General features: G+C 32.6%; 1 protein-coding gene across 2 annotated transcripts in view; it reads left to right on the forward strand.

Moving 5' to 3' along the window:
• Map3k7 (mitogen-activated protein kinase kinase kinase 7) overlaps positions 1–15,340 on the forward strand; it is a 62,864-nt gene that overhangs the window by 16,584 nt on the left and 30,940 nt on the right. For both annotated transcript variants that reach the window (XM_046431255.2, XM_046431262.2), the window contains exons 3-9: positions 1,752–1,817; positions 2,291–2,336; positions 3,092–3,230; positions 6,325–6,449; positions 10,198–10,326; positions 12,045–12,175; positions 13,989–14,070. In XM_046431255.2, coding sequence (XP_046287211.1) covers positions 1,752–1,817; positions 2,291–2,336; positions 3,092–3,230; positions 6,325–6,449; positions 10,198–10,326; positions 12,045–12,175; positions 13,989–14,070 — 718 coding nt within the window. The remainder of the gene's footprint in view (positions 1–1,751; positions 1,818–2,290; positions 2,337–3,091; positions 3,231–6,324; positions 6,450–10,197; positions 10,327–12,044; positions 12,176–13,988; positions 14,071–15,340) is intronic.

Genomic DNA, 15,340 nt, shown 5'->3' on the forward strand with positions numbered 1-15,340 from the left:
TCCCCTAATCCAGAAGCTATTTGTTGTACTGTCCCTAAAGAATTAGCCTCTAGTCTTCTGTTTGGATGCCCTGAGATAGTCATTGAGCTATTGGAGGTTAGGGGAGGAAATTGGGGATCTAATTTTCCACGACTTCTTCCCTATCCCCGTTTACTGGCTCATTTGCATAGGTATCTGGTACTACCACTCAATCTCTTGGAGGTTTTATGAAAACAGTCTGGTTGATTCTTTCTTAATGTTTTTCTAATTGCAGTTTTCAGCTCTTTTAGATCTATTATGTCTGTTATTGCTAGTCATTAGCTTTCTAGCTTCCAAAAATGTGTGCTTCTGTTTTCTCATTTCACATTCTTTCCATCCTTTTGAGTTTATACCTTAAAAAAGGCCTTTACCATCTTAGGGGGGAAATGGGATAAGTGCTTAAATAATCTGCTGTCTGAATCTTACTAGAATAAAATATAAGTACATATTTATGATAAATATAGTAAAGAGTCATGTTAGTTTTTCAATTAGGACCCCAAATCTGTAAATGTTGACTGTAGAGAGACAAAGCTTTCTAGTAGCATATAGTAAAAAGATTTAGAGACTTCAGTGGACTTAATATAAGCCGGAGCATAATGTAGGTAATAGTGCAAAAGGTTAAAGGCAGAATAGAAAGGCAAATGGAGAAGAGACCAAGAAGCAGTTTTGTGGAAAGGATACATTAACCCATTTTGTCACATCTTCCTAGATGTGAAACACTTATAGAAACTTAAATATAGTAATAATATATATTATAATGATATTAAATATGGTAACTATAATATTAAGAGTATATATATATGTATGTATATATACACACATGTATGCTCTAGGTTATGATTTTCAACCTACCTTAATGCACATGTGACAACTTCCCTAAAATATTCACAGAATTGAAAACTTGGGACTTGATGGATTTATAGAAGTTTAGATGTGGAACAAAAGAAATGAGTACAGCCAAACCCTCATAAACATCAGTGTGAATTATTGGATCGTTGAAGATTAAAACTGGAAGTAGGGAAACTGGCTAGGAGGTAGCTAGAGTAATTACTGCAGCAATTCAGGTTGGAATTACTAAGAGAGTGAGAATGGATAGGAGGGGATTATTTTAAGAGATAAATGGTGGAACTAGAGACAAATGTACAGAAAGAGTACACATTATAAGTCAGATAGACCAAAGTTCAATCTGTAGGATTTCTAGGCCTTCACTTTAAGGTCTTGTCTTTAAAACAGAAAGGATATTACCTTCCTTGCAGTGTTGTGATGATTATATAATATCAAATAAAACTGGGCCACATGGGAGTAGGTAGACTCTAAGATCAGCAGTGGCTGCAAAGACAGGGATGACAAAAGTAGAGTGGCCTCTGGCTTGGATAACTCGGCTCACTGCCGTCTCTGAGATGATGTCCTAACATTTCTTGGCAGGATTTGTTTCTTCTGTGTGCTCATGCATTCTTCATAACTCTTGTTATAGCACTCTGCACATTGTTTACAAGTATTTGTTTATCTGCCTGTCTTCCCAGCTAAACTACTGGAGTGCCAAACTATTCTGTGCCATTCTAGGTCGGCACTTGGTATTTTCAGTGCCTGAGACCACAGAGCTTGCTACATGGTAAATAGTAATTGTTGAATGGTTTAAACAAATAGTTTGTATGACCATCACATTTAATAATGTTGTGAAATTAACACCTCAAAAACTATCACTTTTTAAAAATATTCTTAATTTGTTATAGCTTCGGCAGTTATCCCGTGTGAACCATCCTAATATTGTAAAGTTGTATGGAGCTTGCTTGAATCCAGTAAGTTTGTCACTTTTTCATTGTCATCTTGTCTAGAAGAAATGACATGACAGATGTATGCAAATATGTAGTACATGAAATTATTTTGATCTACTCTCTTAGGTATATTTCTGAAAAAAACAGTTGTACTTTGTGTATTTGATATGTTTCTAGTCTTTTAGTGAAACAGTATATTAGAGGAGTTGTTTTAGGTGGCCTTATCTATTAACCTCATCTACTTATTAGTACTAGAGAAAGTCACCAAAATATTTTGTGATTATATTTTCATATTCATCTCCACTCTTAGAGGACACATAGAAGACAAAGTGTTTAAGTCATAGATATCACCCCTTCATTTCTTAGTTTAGCACACATGATAAAGACCAAAATAATAATTTTTAATGTACCTATAAAATCAAGAGGTTGAATTTAGTTTTCCAGGGCTCTAAGATGCTATATAAATCCAGTTAATTCTTTTGGCGTGTTTCCTTTAGGTGTGTCTTGTGATGGAATATGCTGAAGGAGGCTCTTTATATAATGGTGAGTGTCATTAGACCTGTCTTTATCTGGTAGATTAAAATAATTTGAAAACTTGTAATACAAACTGTAAGTTATTTAATGTTCTTCACAGTTTACCATCACAGTTCCAAAAGTAAGTCATTTAAAAAAACTCTTAAAGATTAAAAATGAAAAGATAAGATGCTACATTAGTGTGTGAGATTTAGAATTCTAAGTCTACCAATTTTCAAATTGATTATACTTATAAAATAGTTACATTGATTTTTAAATTAACATTTTATATAAATTTGTACTTTATATTTACTGTCTATGTTTCCTTCATTGTTAATGGGTTATCTAGAACTTCATTGTTTTATTTGGTTGAAGTACTGGTTTTTAGTTATTATAGACAGTATAATTATAAATATCTTGATATGCCCATCTTAGTTTTGTACTATTTCTGTGCATCTATTTTATTGTAGTGTGACTAACACTGCTTGTTATTTACATTTCTGTGTGACTATTAATTTGAAAAAGTATGTAATGTATATTAATTTGGATGTACAAATAACATTAAATTGAAATCCTATTAAATGTTAGGTATTTATGGCTGTTATCCACTCAAAATTATTACATATTTCCATCTTTTTTATTTAGAAGAAAATTGAGAGCAGGACTAATAATAGGAACAGGTGTAGAAAAATACCTGATCATGTGTTCTGAAAGAGCTTGCATTCACATTGTGTCTTTGGTTATATGCAATAAAGTTCTTTTTAGTTTGTGCCTTTGTTTTGCAGTGCTTCATGGTGCTGAACCATTGCCATATTACACTGCCGCCCATGCAATGAGTTGGTGTTTACAGTGTTCCCAAGGAGTGGCTTATCTACACAGCATGCAACCCAAAGCTCTAATTCACAGGGACCTGAAACCTCCAAAGTAAGTTCTAATAATGTAACACTTCCCTCCCTGTCTCTCTCCACTCTTTGCCTATTCCCTAATTCAAGGTAGTTGTTGACCATGAGTTTCTTTTTTCTCTTCCCTTTTAGCAGAGTCAAGAATATTTACTCATTTCTTCATCATTTAGTCATTTATCTAAGGTTATATTTTAGAATGTTGTCTTTGGGGAGATTTTTATCTTTAATAACTCCTGCCTTAGATTATCAGACTTCTAGAGTCTGTTAGCCTATTGATCTCATTTTGTGTATGCAGTATATAATATTACTCCTAGACATATTTCAAGAGCAAAGACAAATTTGACATATTGTTCCTCTGTATTCCTAACAATGAGCACAGTGTTCACACACAGTAGACATTTCACAAAAATTTACAGTGGTATTACTTGTCCTTTCAGAGGAATGCAAAAGGAATTTCTGGCATCTGGGTAGAAATTAAAATTATTCCATATTTTTCCATATCAAGAATCCTGGGATTTTGAAAGAATTTGAATAAAATTCCTTAAATAACTTTAAAAGGCTAAAACTTTTGGATTTTTTCATTTGTCTAGATATTCAATTAAAGAAAATATACATGAAATGTATTATTTTTTTTTGTCTTAAGTTTTTTTCCTTCTGTACTCACCTATGAAAGACTAAGAGCATCTCCACATATCTTCTTCCCTCCACATGAAATTTCTCTTAGGAAATCAGTCACATTGTAACAGTATAGTCTTCATTTATTTCATTTTCTTGATACTGGCTTAAAACATTAAAGCATCCCTTCTGTTATAATTCATCACTCTCATGTTTAATCTGATGTACTCTACATAGTTCTAAATCTTGAAATTGTTGTTGGTGCAAGTGTGCCTTCTACTTCCACACTTAAAATGAATTCTGTTTTCCCATATCCCTGGTAAAATAATGTTTACGCTCTAAATTCATGACATTTTTATTTTTTCATGTGTCTCCCATGTCTTAGTTATCTGTCTTGATCGGTGAAAAAGAAATCACTTAGCCCCTTTTTTCCTTACTGATATTTAGTCCTCCCCCCACCCCCGCTCTATTAACACAGAGTTGAATGCTTAAAACAGGCTTTTGAGAATCATAGCTCTCACAGTAATACATGACTAATGATTCAAAGGGTTTAGGTAAGCATAAGGCACAAAATATTTTTTTTCCTGAAGGAGCCAAAACCATCAGATGCAACACCCAACAGTGTCCTTTTTCATCTCTATTAGGATGTGTTTTGGTTTTGGAACAAATGACTGGTTACTGAATAATATATATAAAGAAATATCTTACACAAGGAAGTTATTTACATTTTCTAACATCTTTTATATTGCATTAATCAAATAGTTTAACCAGTGACCCTAATATCCTTCAACAATATATCCCATAAATTTTAGATTTTACTTCATAAGCCTGGCATGACTGCCCAGAAATATCCTAATAAAATCCAAAGGATTCTTCTTTTGCTAGTAAATGCCACTAATATTTACAAGAAGTTAGGTCTGGGTCCTTCATTTCCCTTCAGCATCTCTTTAGTTGATTCATCCTATAGTATTACAAATCATCTTTGGGGCACCCAGTATACTAGTCAGACTTTAGAATTAGAATTGATTTCCTATAATGTACTAGGGAAAGGGAATTTTGTGGAATGGCTACGCTTTCATATACAATTGAATGTACACACACCTGCTAAGTCTTATTGTCAGTGGAAAACCAACAGCTTCTCTGATTAAGAACAGTTCCCAGAGTAGCACATAAAGAAGGGACCCTTGATGATTTGGTGAGGAGTTTTACATAGTGTCACGTTGAACTGTGTCCCTCTTTTATTTTATTTATCCTTTGCAAGTTCGTTCACATGTACCTCAGAAACTACAATGTGCTTTCAGTCTTAACTTTGTGACAGTAAGCCCACAAGATTTAAATTCAGATTTCATTGAGCCTTGAATGTCATGTTCAGGGTTGGTAGATTATTGAAGACTTATGAGAAAAGGAGTACAAATTATAAATGTCATTTGTAAAAATTACTTGGATATATAGATTTTTACCAGGATAAAATAAGGAAACCAGTTACAGAGTATTTGTATTGCCTTGAGTAAAGGGTAATAAGAATTCTAACAAGAACAATAAGTTGGGGAGGTTTTTTTGTTGTTGAATTGAGTATAGAGGTAAATTGCATTAAGCATTTTTTTTTCCATTTGAATTATCATGGGAGTATTTTTGGTGTTATAGAGATGGCTATCTTAGTCACAATGAAATGAAAAAAAATGATTCTAAATCTCTCCAATTAGAACTTAAGTATAAAATTATATATACAAAGTTTATGAAATTTATAATTAAAATTAGTTCCCATATTCTAATGACTGTTGAATATAAATATAGTATGATTTTTATAAATTATATTACCCATCTCTATTTATTTGTCATCCAAAGCAATACCTAAGTGCCTCTTCATAATTATAATTGGGTAATAATATCACCTAGAGAATCTTAAGTCCTGAAAATTTTCTGGAAACCTTTCAATAGGTTATTTTAACCATAGTAGATTTGTATCTACATGTTTTCCCACACATACATATTCTAGACAAAAAAAAAAAAAGTAGTTTGAACATTTTTAGAAATATCTTCAAAATGAAAACATTTAAAAGACTATTTTTTCTTGTATTGGTATATTTTACTTTAATTATATGATGTCATTATTTTTCAAATAATAATACATATTATGATTGGACTTCTACTTCCAGATACCATAATGTTGAGCTGCTGGAAGTTTTATAAACCCCTTGCTTTATTTTGGCCAGGGAATATTGTGGTCAGGACAGATTATGGAGCTAGAAATGAGGACATCAAAATGTGAGTGTGTTAGTCTCCCTAAGATAGCATTAGATTATGGTCAGTTAATTTTTACTGATATTCCTCTGAACTCTTTGGCTCTTAAAGTGACCAGATAACATTTCACAGAAGTTTAATGATAACATTTATTTTGTTTAACTCCTTTTACCCTCACAAATGTCACTTCTTTTATTGTAGAATCAAATATTGGTCTTATAACTTTTTGTGTTTTTTTGTTTTGTTTTGTTTTTAAACAGCTTGCTGCTGGTTGCAGGGGGGACAGTTCTAAAAATCTGTGATTTTGGTACAGCCTGTGACATTCAGACACACATGACCAATAACAAGGGAAGTGCTGCTTGGATGGCACCTGAAGTTTTTGAAGGTACAATGACAGAAACAAGATATGACTGATAATTTATCTTACTCCATGTGAATTGAATATGTGTATATAAATTTTCCCTGTATCTATGGTTTTATTTCTTCATAGTATATAATTTAGGAACAAACAGAAGTCTGAAAAGGCTTTTAAAAATATAGCCTTAGATCCCAATTTTATGGCAAAATTTAAATTGTCTGGCATCTTTCATGCATATTCAAGCACATGTGTAGCTAATCCTCATTGTTCATAGATTCCATAATTACAAAATTGCCTAGTTACTACACTTCACTTGTAACCCCCAGATGAGCACTTGTGGTGGGTGCTGTTTCTGTTATTCACATACCATGTGTATAGCAGTGCACATTTTAAGTCACCCAACATACTTCCTAGTGTAAGTTGAAACTAGATGAAGTTCCACCTTCTTTTTTTTTTTTTTTTTTTTTTTTGGTTTTCTATGCTTGCTTTATTCTCTTGTCTTAGTATATACAGGTTTGCATTTTTTAAAAGAATTTTTTATATATGACACCAGGTTGCATTACTATTCATATTACACAAATAGAGCACAATTTTTCATATCTCTAGTTGTGTACAAAGTATATTCACACCAATTCGTGTCTTCATACATATACTTTGGATAATGATGTCCATCACATTTCACCATCATTTCTAACCCCCTGCCCTCACCCTTCCCCTTCCACCCCTCTGCCCTATCTAGACTTTGTCTATTCCTCCCATGCTCCCCCTCCCTACACCACTATGAATCAGCCTCCTTATATCAAAGAAAACATTCGGCATTTGTTTTTGGGGGGATTGACTAACTTCACTTAGCATTCTCTTCTCCAACTCCATCAACAATTTACCTACAAATGCTATGATTTTATTCTCTTTTATTGCTGAGTAAAATTCCATTGTGTACACATGCCACATTTTCTTTATCCATTAATCTACTGAAGGGATTCTAGGTTGGTTCCATAGTTTAGCTATTGTGAATTGTGCTGCTATAAACATTGATGTGGCTATGTCACTGTAGGATGCTATTTTTAAGTCCTTTGGGTATAGACTGAGGAGAGGGATAGCTGGGTCAAATGGTGGTTCCATTTCCAATATTCCAAGGAATCTATACTGCTTTTCTATTGGCTGCACCAATTTACAGTCCCACCAGCAATGTATGAGTGTACCTTTTTCCCCACATCCTCGCCAACACTTATATTGTTGTTTGTTTTCATAATAGCTGCCATTCTGACAGGAGTGAGATGAAATCTTAAGAGTTGTTTTGATTTACATTTCCCTAATTGCTAGAGATGGTGAACTTTTTTCATATATTTGTTGATTCATTGTATTATCCTTTTCTGAGAAGTGTCTGTTCAAGTCCTTGTCCCATTTGTCGATTAGGTTATTTGGTTTTTTGGTGTTTAGCTTTTTGAGTTCTTTGTATACCCTAGAGATTCGTGCTCTATCTGATGTGTGAGGGGTAAAATTTGCTCCCAAGATGTAGGCTCTCTGTTCACCTCACAGATTGTTTCTTTTGTTGAGAAGAAACTTTTTAGTTTGAATCCATCCCATTTATTGATTCTTGATTTTCTACCTTCTCGTTTGACAAATGATATAAATGGGTCTCCATTTTGTTATCTATTAAGAGCCACATTTTCCCCACTTAGATGATTTTATTGGTGATTTTTGCTATTAAAAATGGTTTCCAATTTTAATGATGCCCAGGGACAAGAAGGCTGTGAATTTGTAAGACAATACCTGAAAATGCATGTGTTAGATAGCATTCATTTGGACATGATTCACAGTTAAGAGTTCAATTTTAGTAAATCAGTGTTACGTGTTAATAAGTTTCTTTAAATAAGCAAACTTAGCACAGAAAGTTGTTTAAGTTGTTTATCGATTAGTTTATAAATTTTGTGATAAGACACATCAGGGAACCTTAACCCTATATTTTCTGTAAAAGTAGTGATTCAGTGTTAAGTCAGTGTTCACAGATACTTTATAGAAGTGCTGGGAAAAATGATAATCAACTGTGCTTTTGTCTAGCGATTAAAAATTAACAGCTAAAAGTTTCAAAGAGCATGTCTTTAAAAAATGCAAATAACTGGGTAGAGAAATCTGATACTAAGAACTAAAAATAAAGGGTGCTTATGTTTACTTTCAGGTTCTAAAAGAGTAGTTCAGACCTTACATACTAATTTTCTTTTTCTTTTTTTTTTCTTTTTGGTACCAGGGATTGAACCCAGGGTTGCTTAAGCACTGAGCCACATTCTCAGCCCGTTTTTGTATTTTATTTAGAGACAAGTTCTTCCTGAGTTGCTTAGGGCCTCAGCCTCCTGAGTTGCTGGGTTTACAGGCATGCGCCACTGCGCCTGGCTATTACTAATTTTCTATATAAAAACATTTAAATTATCTTTTAAATGAGAGAAGTTGAACTCAAGCTATCTGGTTTATATGTTAGAAAGTATGAATGCCCATAAAATTTGCATTAAGTAATCTGATTCTGGCTATAGTTTATTTCTTTTATTTTTGCTAAGATTTTGTTTCTTTGTTTTTTAGCCACCCCAGAGAAAGAAAAAATGCTATGTAGCTTTTACTTGAGTGGAGCTGTTTGTGGACAAACAAGTATCGAATTACACAAAATTAAATAATATCTTCTGGTTCATACACAGAATGGATATTATTTGGCATTTTTTTAAAAAAATGCGTATTTAATAACTTTCTATAATGTTAAAAAGGAACAGTGTTACTGTAATAAGGAGAGCCAAAATATTTGTTCATATAGAAGAGTAATAGTTACCATTAATTGTTTAGGAAAACAAAACTTAGTCTATTAGACTGTAAAATTTCTATATGTCTGAAAGATGTATCATCTGGCAGCACCTGTACCCCAAATAAGATTGTGACATCATTGCAGTACTACATTGTAGCCTACTACTTAGCATGAAAATCTATCAGTATAATAATGTTTCATCCGTATAACAAGTTGTTTTGTGGGTATTTGTTTTGGTTTGGTTTTAGGTATGTTTTTTGGCTATTTATTGTGCAGATTCATATTCCATAGTGGTTCTGTAAATTTTGGTTTATAATCTGTTCCTGTAAATAGGTTAGCCATAATTTCCATTACTTACAACTTATTTTTAAGTTTACAAATTAAGAGTTTTATCTCACCATATATTGAGAAAAGAACACTAAATTTAAAATGTCTTTTGCTCTGATAACATGCAGTGTAGTGTATGTAGCCCATTAGAGAATAGGGGGAAATTTTAAGATTAAAAAATTACAGGGATCGGGGTATAGTTGATTGGTAGAACACATGCTTTATACTTACAAGGCCCTGGAGATTCAATCCCCAGTACCACAAAAAAAAAAAAAAAAAAAAGAAAAGAAAGAAAGAAAGAAAAGAAAAATTACAGAAAGGAATTTACAAATATTTCATACTCTTCCCCAGAGAAATTATCAGTCTGTATATATAAAAATGACTTGGCCTCTTGATTAAAAGGATAGAAAATAACTTTCCAAAGTAGATTGTTTAGTGTATGGTTGATCCTTAATTTATTAAAAAATGTAGTTGTTGAACAAATTTAAGGTACTTCAGAAAGAATAATTTTTTCACTGTACATGTGGCAGCCTCTTGTCTTGGTTTTATATTGAGGTACCCAGAAAATTCTGAAAGTAGTTGTTTCTATATTTCATGTGGAAAAAGTTTCAAGATTTTTTATATATATATATATATATTTTTTTTTTTTTTTTTTTCTAGGTAGCAATTACAGTGAAAAATGTGACGTCTTCAGCTGGGGTATTATTCTTTGGGAAGTGATAACACGTCGGAAACCTTTTGATGAGATTGGTGGCCCAGCTTTCCGAATTATGTGGGCTGTTCATAACGGTTCGTGAAAATAAAATTTTCTTTAATTTACTTTTTCTATTTTCTACTTAGAAGATTATTCTTGTTAAAAAGGAATAGTGTTACTGTAATAAGGAGAGCTGAATAAAAAATGTCTTTCCCTAACATTAAAATGTGCAATTTTTTGTTACTAGACTACTTTCTTATTACCAGTCTCTATTCTCAACTCCAGATTCTAGTGGGGCAATGCAGAAATCAGTCTTGTCCTCCTCATGGAGCTGAGGATGTTTGCTAGTGTACTGATTTGGGAAGGACCATCACTACACAGCTAGAGCCTGTTGTCTCTCTCCAGGGGACAGAAAATCATCAGACTAGACTCTGAAAAGAAAAAAAATTACATAAATAAATGTTAATTTATTAAATTACAAAGATCTCATCTCACATGGTTATGATAAATGAAAAAGTATATCCTTTTTCTCCTGGGGAGGCAAGGGTTTCACCAAGAAGAAAAAGCAAGAACATATAATAAGAGATTTTACTTAGGCACAAACAAGCAAAACACAAAGCACTTCACATACCCTTTTTTTTTATGTTCTCACCCATTCTTATATTATAAATTAGCAAATGGAGGCCTAGAGAGGTTAAATAACTTGCCTAACATCACAAGATTAGTAAGTGGTAGAGCAGGAATTCAAATCCAGATCTTTGTGACTCCAGTGCTTATATTTTTGAGTCATGTTAACTTATGTACTCAGCGTTCTTGTAATCCTTTGATTCTTTTATATTTCTAATGATGTTTCTCTCCCCATATGATGTTATAATGCATCTTATTCATTAATGAAGTTACTTTGCATTTGCCTTGAGAAATAAACTACGAAGGAAAATTATTTAACCTTCCTAACTTTAGCATCACTGTTGTTTCAGTCATTATATTGATTATAACCATCCTAATTAATTCATTTTTATTCATTGCTTCACAAGTGATAAAACCAAATGTCTGCCCGTTTAGGTCATTTATAGACTGTCACATTGTACCACCATTGCACTACTTTTAGCTGTTTAATCAGTTTCCTGGAGCATCTTTAATGTTGCTACTTTTATTGTCATTGTAGAGAATGTTAGAACATTGACCAAGAGAGTTTACTTTCTCTTCCTCACCATTAATTGTCAGTAAATGATTGAACATTAGTGAAATAAACTAACTTACTAATTGGTTAAGTTACAATGATTGCATATTTGAGGCCTTCTTTAAGTGTAAACCTTAGTAATAAAGTTACAGGCTTGATAATTTTAAAAATTTGGCAGTTTTCAACTTGTGAAATAATTGATTCATAGTAGTCAAAAGGTCTGCCTCCCACAAAAGGCTTATTAGGAAGCAGTGAGTATAACACCATAGGTGACCACTTTTTGAATATGGAAGATGATTTTCTAAACACATTTGAAATTTTTAAGCCTTAGTTATTTGTTAAAAGAATGTTTATTACAAATCAAATATTGTTAATTCTCAGTCTTAGAATTGCCATAATTTGTTGTAAACAATCTATTTTACCTTTTTAAAGGCATAGTTTCCTATTATGAAAATATACATAGATAGACTAAATGCTAACCTGAGGGCCCAACAAATACTTTTCATTAATTCAAAATACAACCCTTAAATTACAAGATCTGTAAAATAAATATTGTTTTAGAATGTGTATAAAAAGCTGGCTCCATTCTGTTGATAAATATGTTCTTCCCCCACTTCTTATTTTCAATTATAGGTACTCGACCACCACTGATCAAAAATTTACCTAAGCCCATTGAAAGCCTGATGACTCGTTGTTGGTCTAAAGATCCTTCTCAGCGCCCTTCCATGGAGGAAATTGTGAAAATAATGACTCACTTGATGCGGGTATAATCCTTCTTTTGAGGGGCTTTGGGTTGGGAGAATTTAATATATACTCAGTTTTAATAGATTTTTAAAGTAAAGAGCACAATTATTTTATGTATTTTCCATGTTAGGGTAGATATTACTCATGTAATCAGAAAAGGAAACATTAATTTAGAAAAAAAGTTTAGTTCTTTATAACGGAAAAATGGCTAGGTGAGGTTTCTGGACTTGCTTCATAGTGCTTACATTAGTGGACAGTATGTTTGTTTCTAGGCCTGTTGCCTCATCTGTAATGTGAGAGAAGCTGAATTAAATGATATTTAAAGCCTTCACAAGATTTAGGTATATTATGACTCTTAATTACATGCCTACCTACATTTTAAATTTTCGATACAGAGTTTCACAAAAAAATTAATCATTTATGCAGGGCACTAGAGAGGTTGTACTCTCCAGGCATATTTATTTGAGTGGTTTTTACTGTTTGTTTTTGGTTGCATATTTTCAGGTTTTCTCATGCCAGTAAAAAATTAAGCTTTTTTCTAGAATTTATGGAATGTTTTAGTTTAGAAGAACCCTTGTAAAATGATGATCAAATTTTCCTGGTCTGCAAACTGAATACTTTAGAATTATTTGTTACATCTTAGGCTTTTAGATTTTGGAACACTAACAGAAACCATCAAGTAGTACTTTAATTTTTATAAGCTCATGTACTACTGGGCATAGTGGCACACACCTGTAATCCCAGCTTCTTACAAGGCTGAAACAGGAGGATCCAAGTCTGAGGCCAGCCTGGGAAAATTAGGTTTTGTCTCAAGATTAAAAGGGCTGGAGTTATATCTCAGTGGTAGCGCACTCCTGGGTTCAATCCCAAATACTAAATAAATACATGAAATAAATTTTCATATGCTTTATGAAAGTGTATGGATTTCAGAGCACTTTCTTTGTTCAGCAGGATGATTGTGCAGTTTCCTTAAATACAAATTAAGTGATTTTTTTCTAAGTGGTGAAAGATTGAATTAATGTCTTCTTTTGAAAATAACTTAGGCAAGGAAGCTTGAATTAATTGGCTAAAGTTTACCATCGTGTTCATCATATGAACTAACTGGTTAAAATTTGCCTGTAGAAACCTCGGCCCTCAAGATATGTGTATAAGAAAGCAACTTAGTCTTTGTGGTTACTTGAGTAACCACAACTTGAGTCATATAAGTTTTTTAAATTGTGGTTGTGCTCATATGTGATTTGTCTAATTTGAGAATACTTTTCTCTTTTTTCCCCTAAATTCTATTTTTTTTTGGTCCAGTGAATAATTTCAGTATCATATCTCAAATTCATAAAAAGATATCCAAGCCTATCTTATTGATATTTAAAATATTCTGATAATTATTCTATGTCATGGCAGTCTCACTTGTCAAACTAATAGTCATTGCAACAATTTGGAAGTTTACATCATTGGTAAATATGTAAGGAACATAAATGTGTTTCATGTAATTATGAGAAATAATACTATTCTATTCCATATGTTCCTCTAGAGAAATATTTATTGTTATTTCCTTCAAGACTGTCTAGACTTCATATAAACTAGAGGCTTAGGTAGGTGCATGGCATTGTCCACAGTTGACATTTTGAAGGGAGAAGATTGTATTATCATCATCTTTGTCAAATCAGAAACTTAGGCCTCTCCAAATTCAGTATGCCTTAGGGAAAGTAAAGCATCATCTATGCTACAGTCAGATCTCACAAGATAATTCAGATGTACTCTTTAACAGAATTTAATTTGTGTTACAGAAATTTTAAATTGTGATTTTTTTTTTTTTTTTTTTTTTTGTATATATAGTACTTTCCAGGAGCAGATGAGCCATTACAGTATCCTTGTCAGTATTCAGATGAAGGACAGAGCAACTCTGCCACTAGTACAGGTAAATGGATAGATTGGAAGAATAATATCCTAATTTTTTTTCTATCTTTTCCCCTTGAATTATAATCAAGAAAGAATGAATGATGCATTTGCATTTTAATTCCTTCATTTCTTATGATCAGCTGCAATTTGAGATTCCAGGTGCATCATTCTTCATGAAGGTATCTAGATTAAACCTGCTTCCAAGTCTTGGAATTCTTACATAATTTAAAGATTGACTATTATATTGCTGTGAATATCATTCTTAATTTGAAAAAATAGTTTCTACATAGATATTGATAGATCAAATAATATTAGAAATTATTGTAAATGTATACAACATGTTTCTTCTTTATGAATGCCCTACTTTTGGGTATTTTTCTAAGAGACTCTTATTTAAGAAGCTGTGCTTTAGTTGAAAGTTCCTCATTTTCTAAAATATGAAGTAGTAATAAGAAATGGTAGTTTGTGGTAATCAAAAAATAGTAGAGGGCTGGGGTTGTGGCTCAGTGTAGAGCACTTGCCTAGCATGTGTGAGGCACTGGGTTCGATTCTCAGCACCATATATAAATAAATGAGTGAAATAAGGTCCATCTATAGCATATATATATATATATATATATATATATATATATACAGAAATAGCATTCTAACTTAGAAATATTATACTTCTCAAAATATTTTGCATTTTTGTTACCATATTACATCTACAAGGTAAGTATATACATGTACACATGTTTACCCTACTCTTAAATTTCATTTTTACTGAAATATTTTTAATGTTCTTTTCCCGTGCTCAAGAATAGTTTTATTTATTTTAATTTTCTTTACTGATTGGCTAATTATTCTCAAAGTCTAATTTTATTGCTCTGAATTTTAAAGTGAACTTCTCTAGAATTCTATCATTACCTTCTCCCTTTACTCCCAAACCCTCTCCTCCTTTCCATATTGTGACCTTGAGTCCTTTGATCCTCCCACCTTTTCACTGACCTTCAGACCTCTTAGGTTCTTTTTTTCCTTCATACCTCCACTTAATTCTAGTAAACTCGGATACTCCCTTGGAAATTTACTCTTGGGTGGTGAAATCAACCTGATTAAATATGACACTTAGCTACTCCTTGCCTATGTCAGTGCAGCTGAAGGTGACTGGAGATAGCACATATTTATAGTCCTCAAGTGCATATGTAGCACTGCTGGACAATTATACTATTATTAGTCCATACTTTGACCTCTTTTCTCAAACTTCAAACACTTCCTCTCCACATCTCACTCTCAGCTAACCTTGTTTGCTA

Source organism: Marmota monax, unplaced genomic scaffold, assembly GCF_021218885.2.
Source record: "Marmota monax isolate L192 unplaced genomic scaffold, Marmota_monax_Labrador192_F-V1.1 WCK01_AAM20220418_F8-fsc00013, whole genome shotgun sequence".
Lineage (NCBI taxonomy): Eukaryota > Metazoa > Chordata > Mammalia > Rodentia > Sciuridae > Marmota > Marmota monax.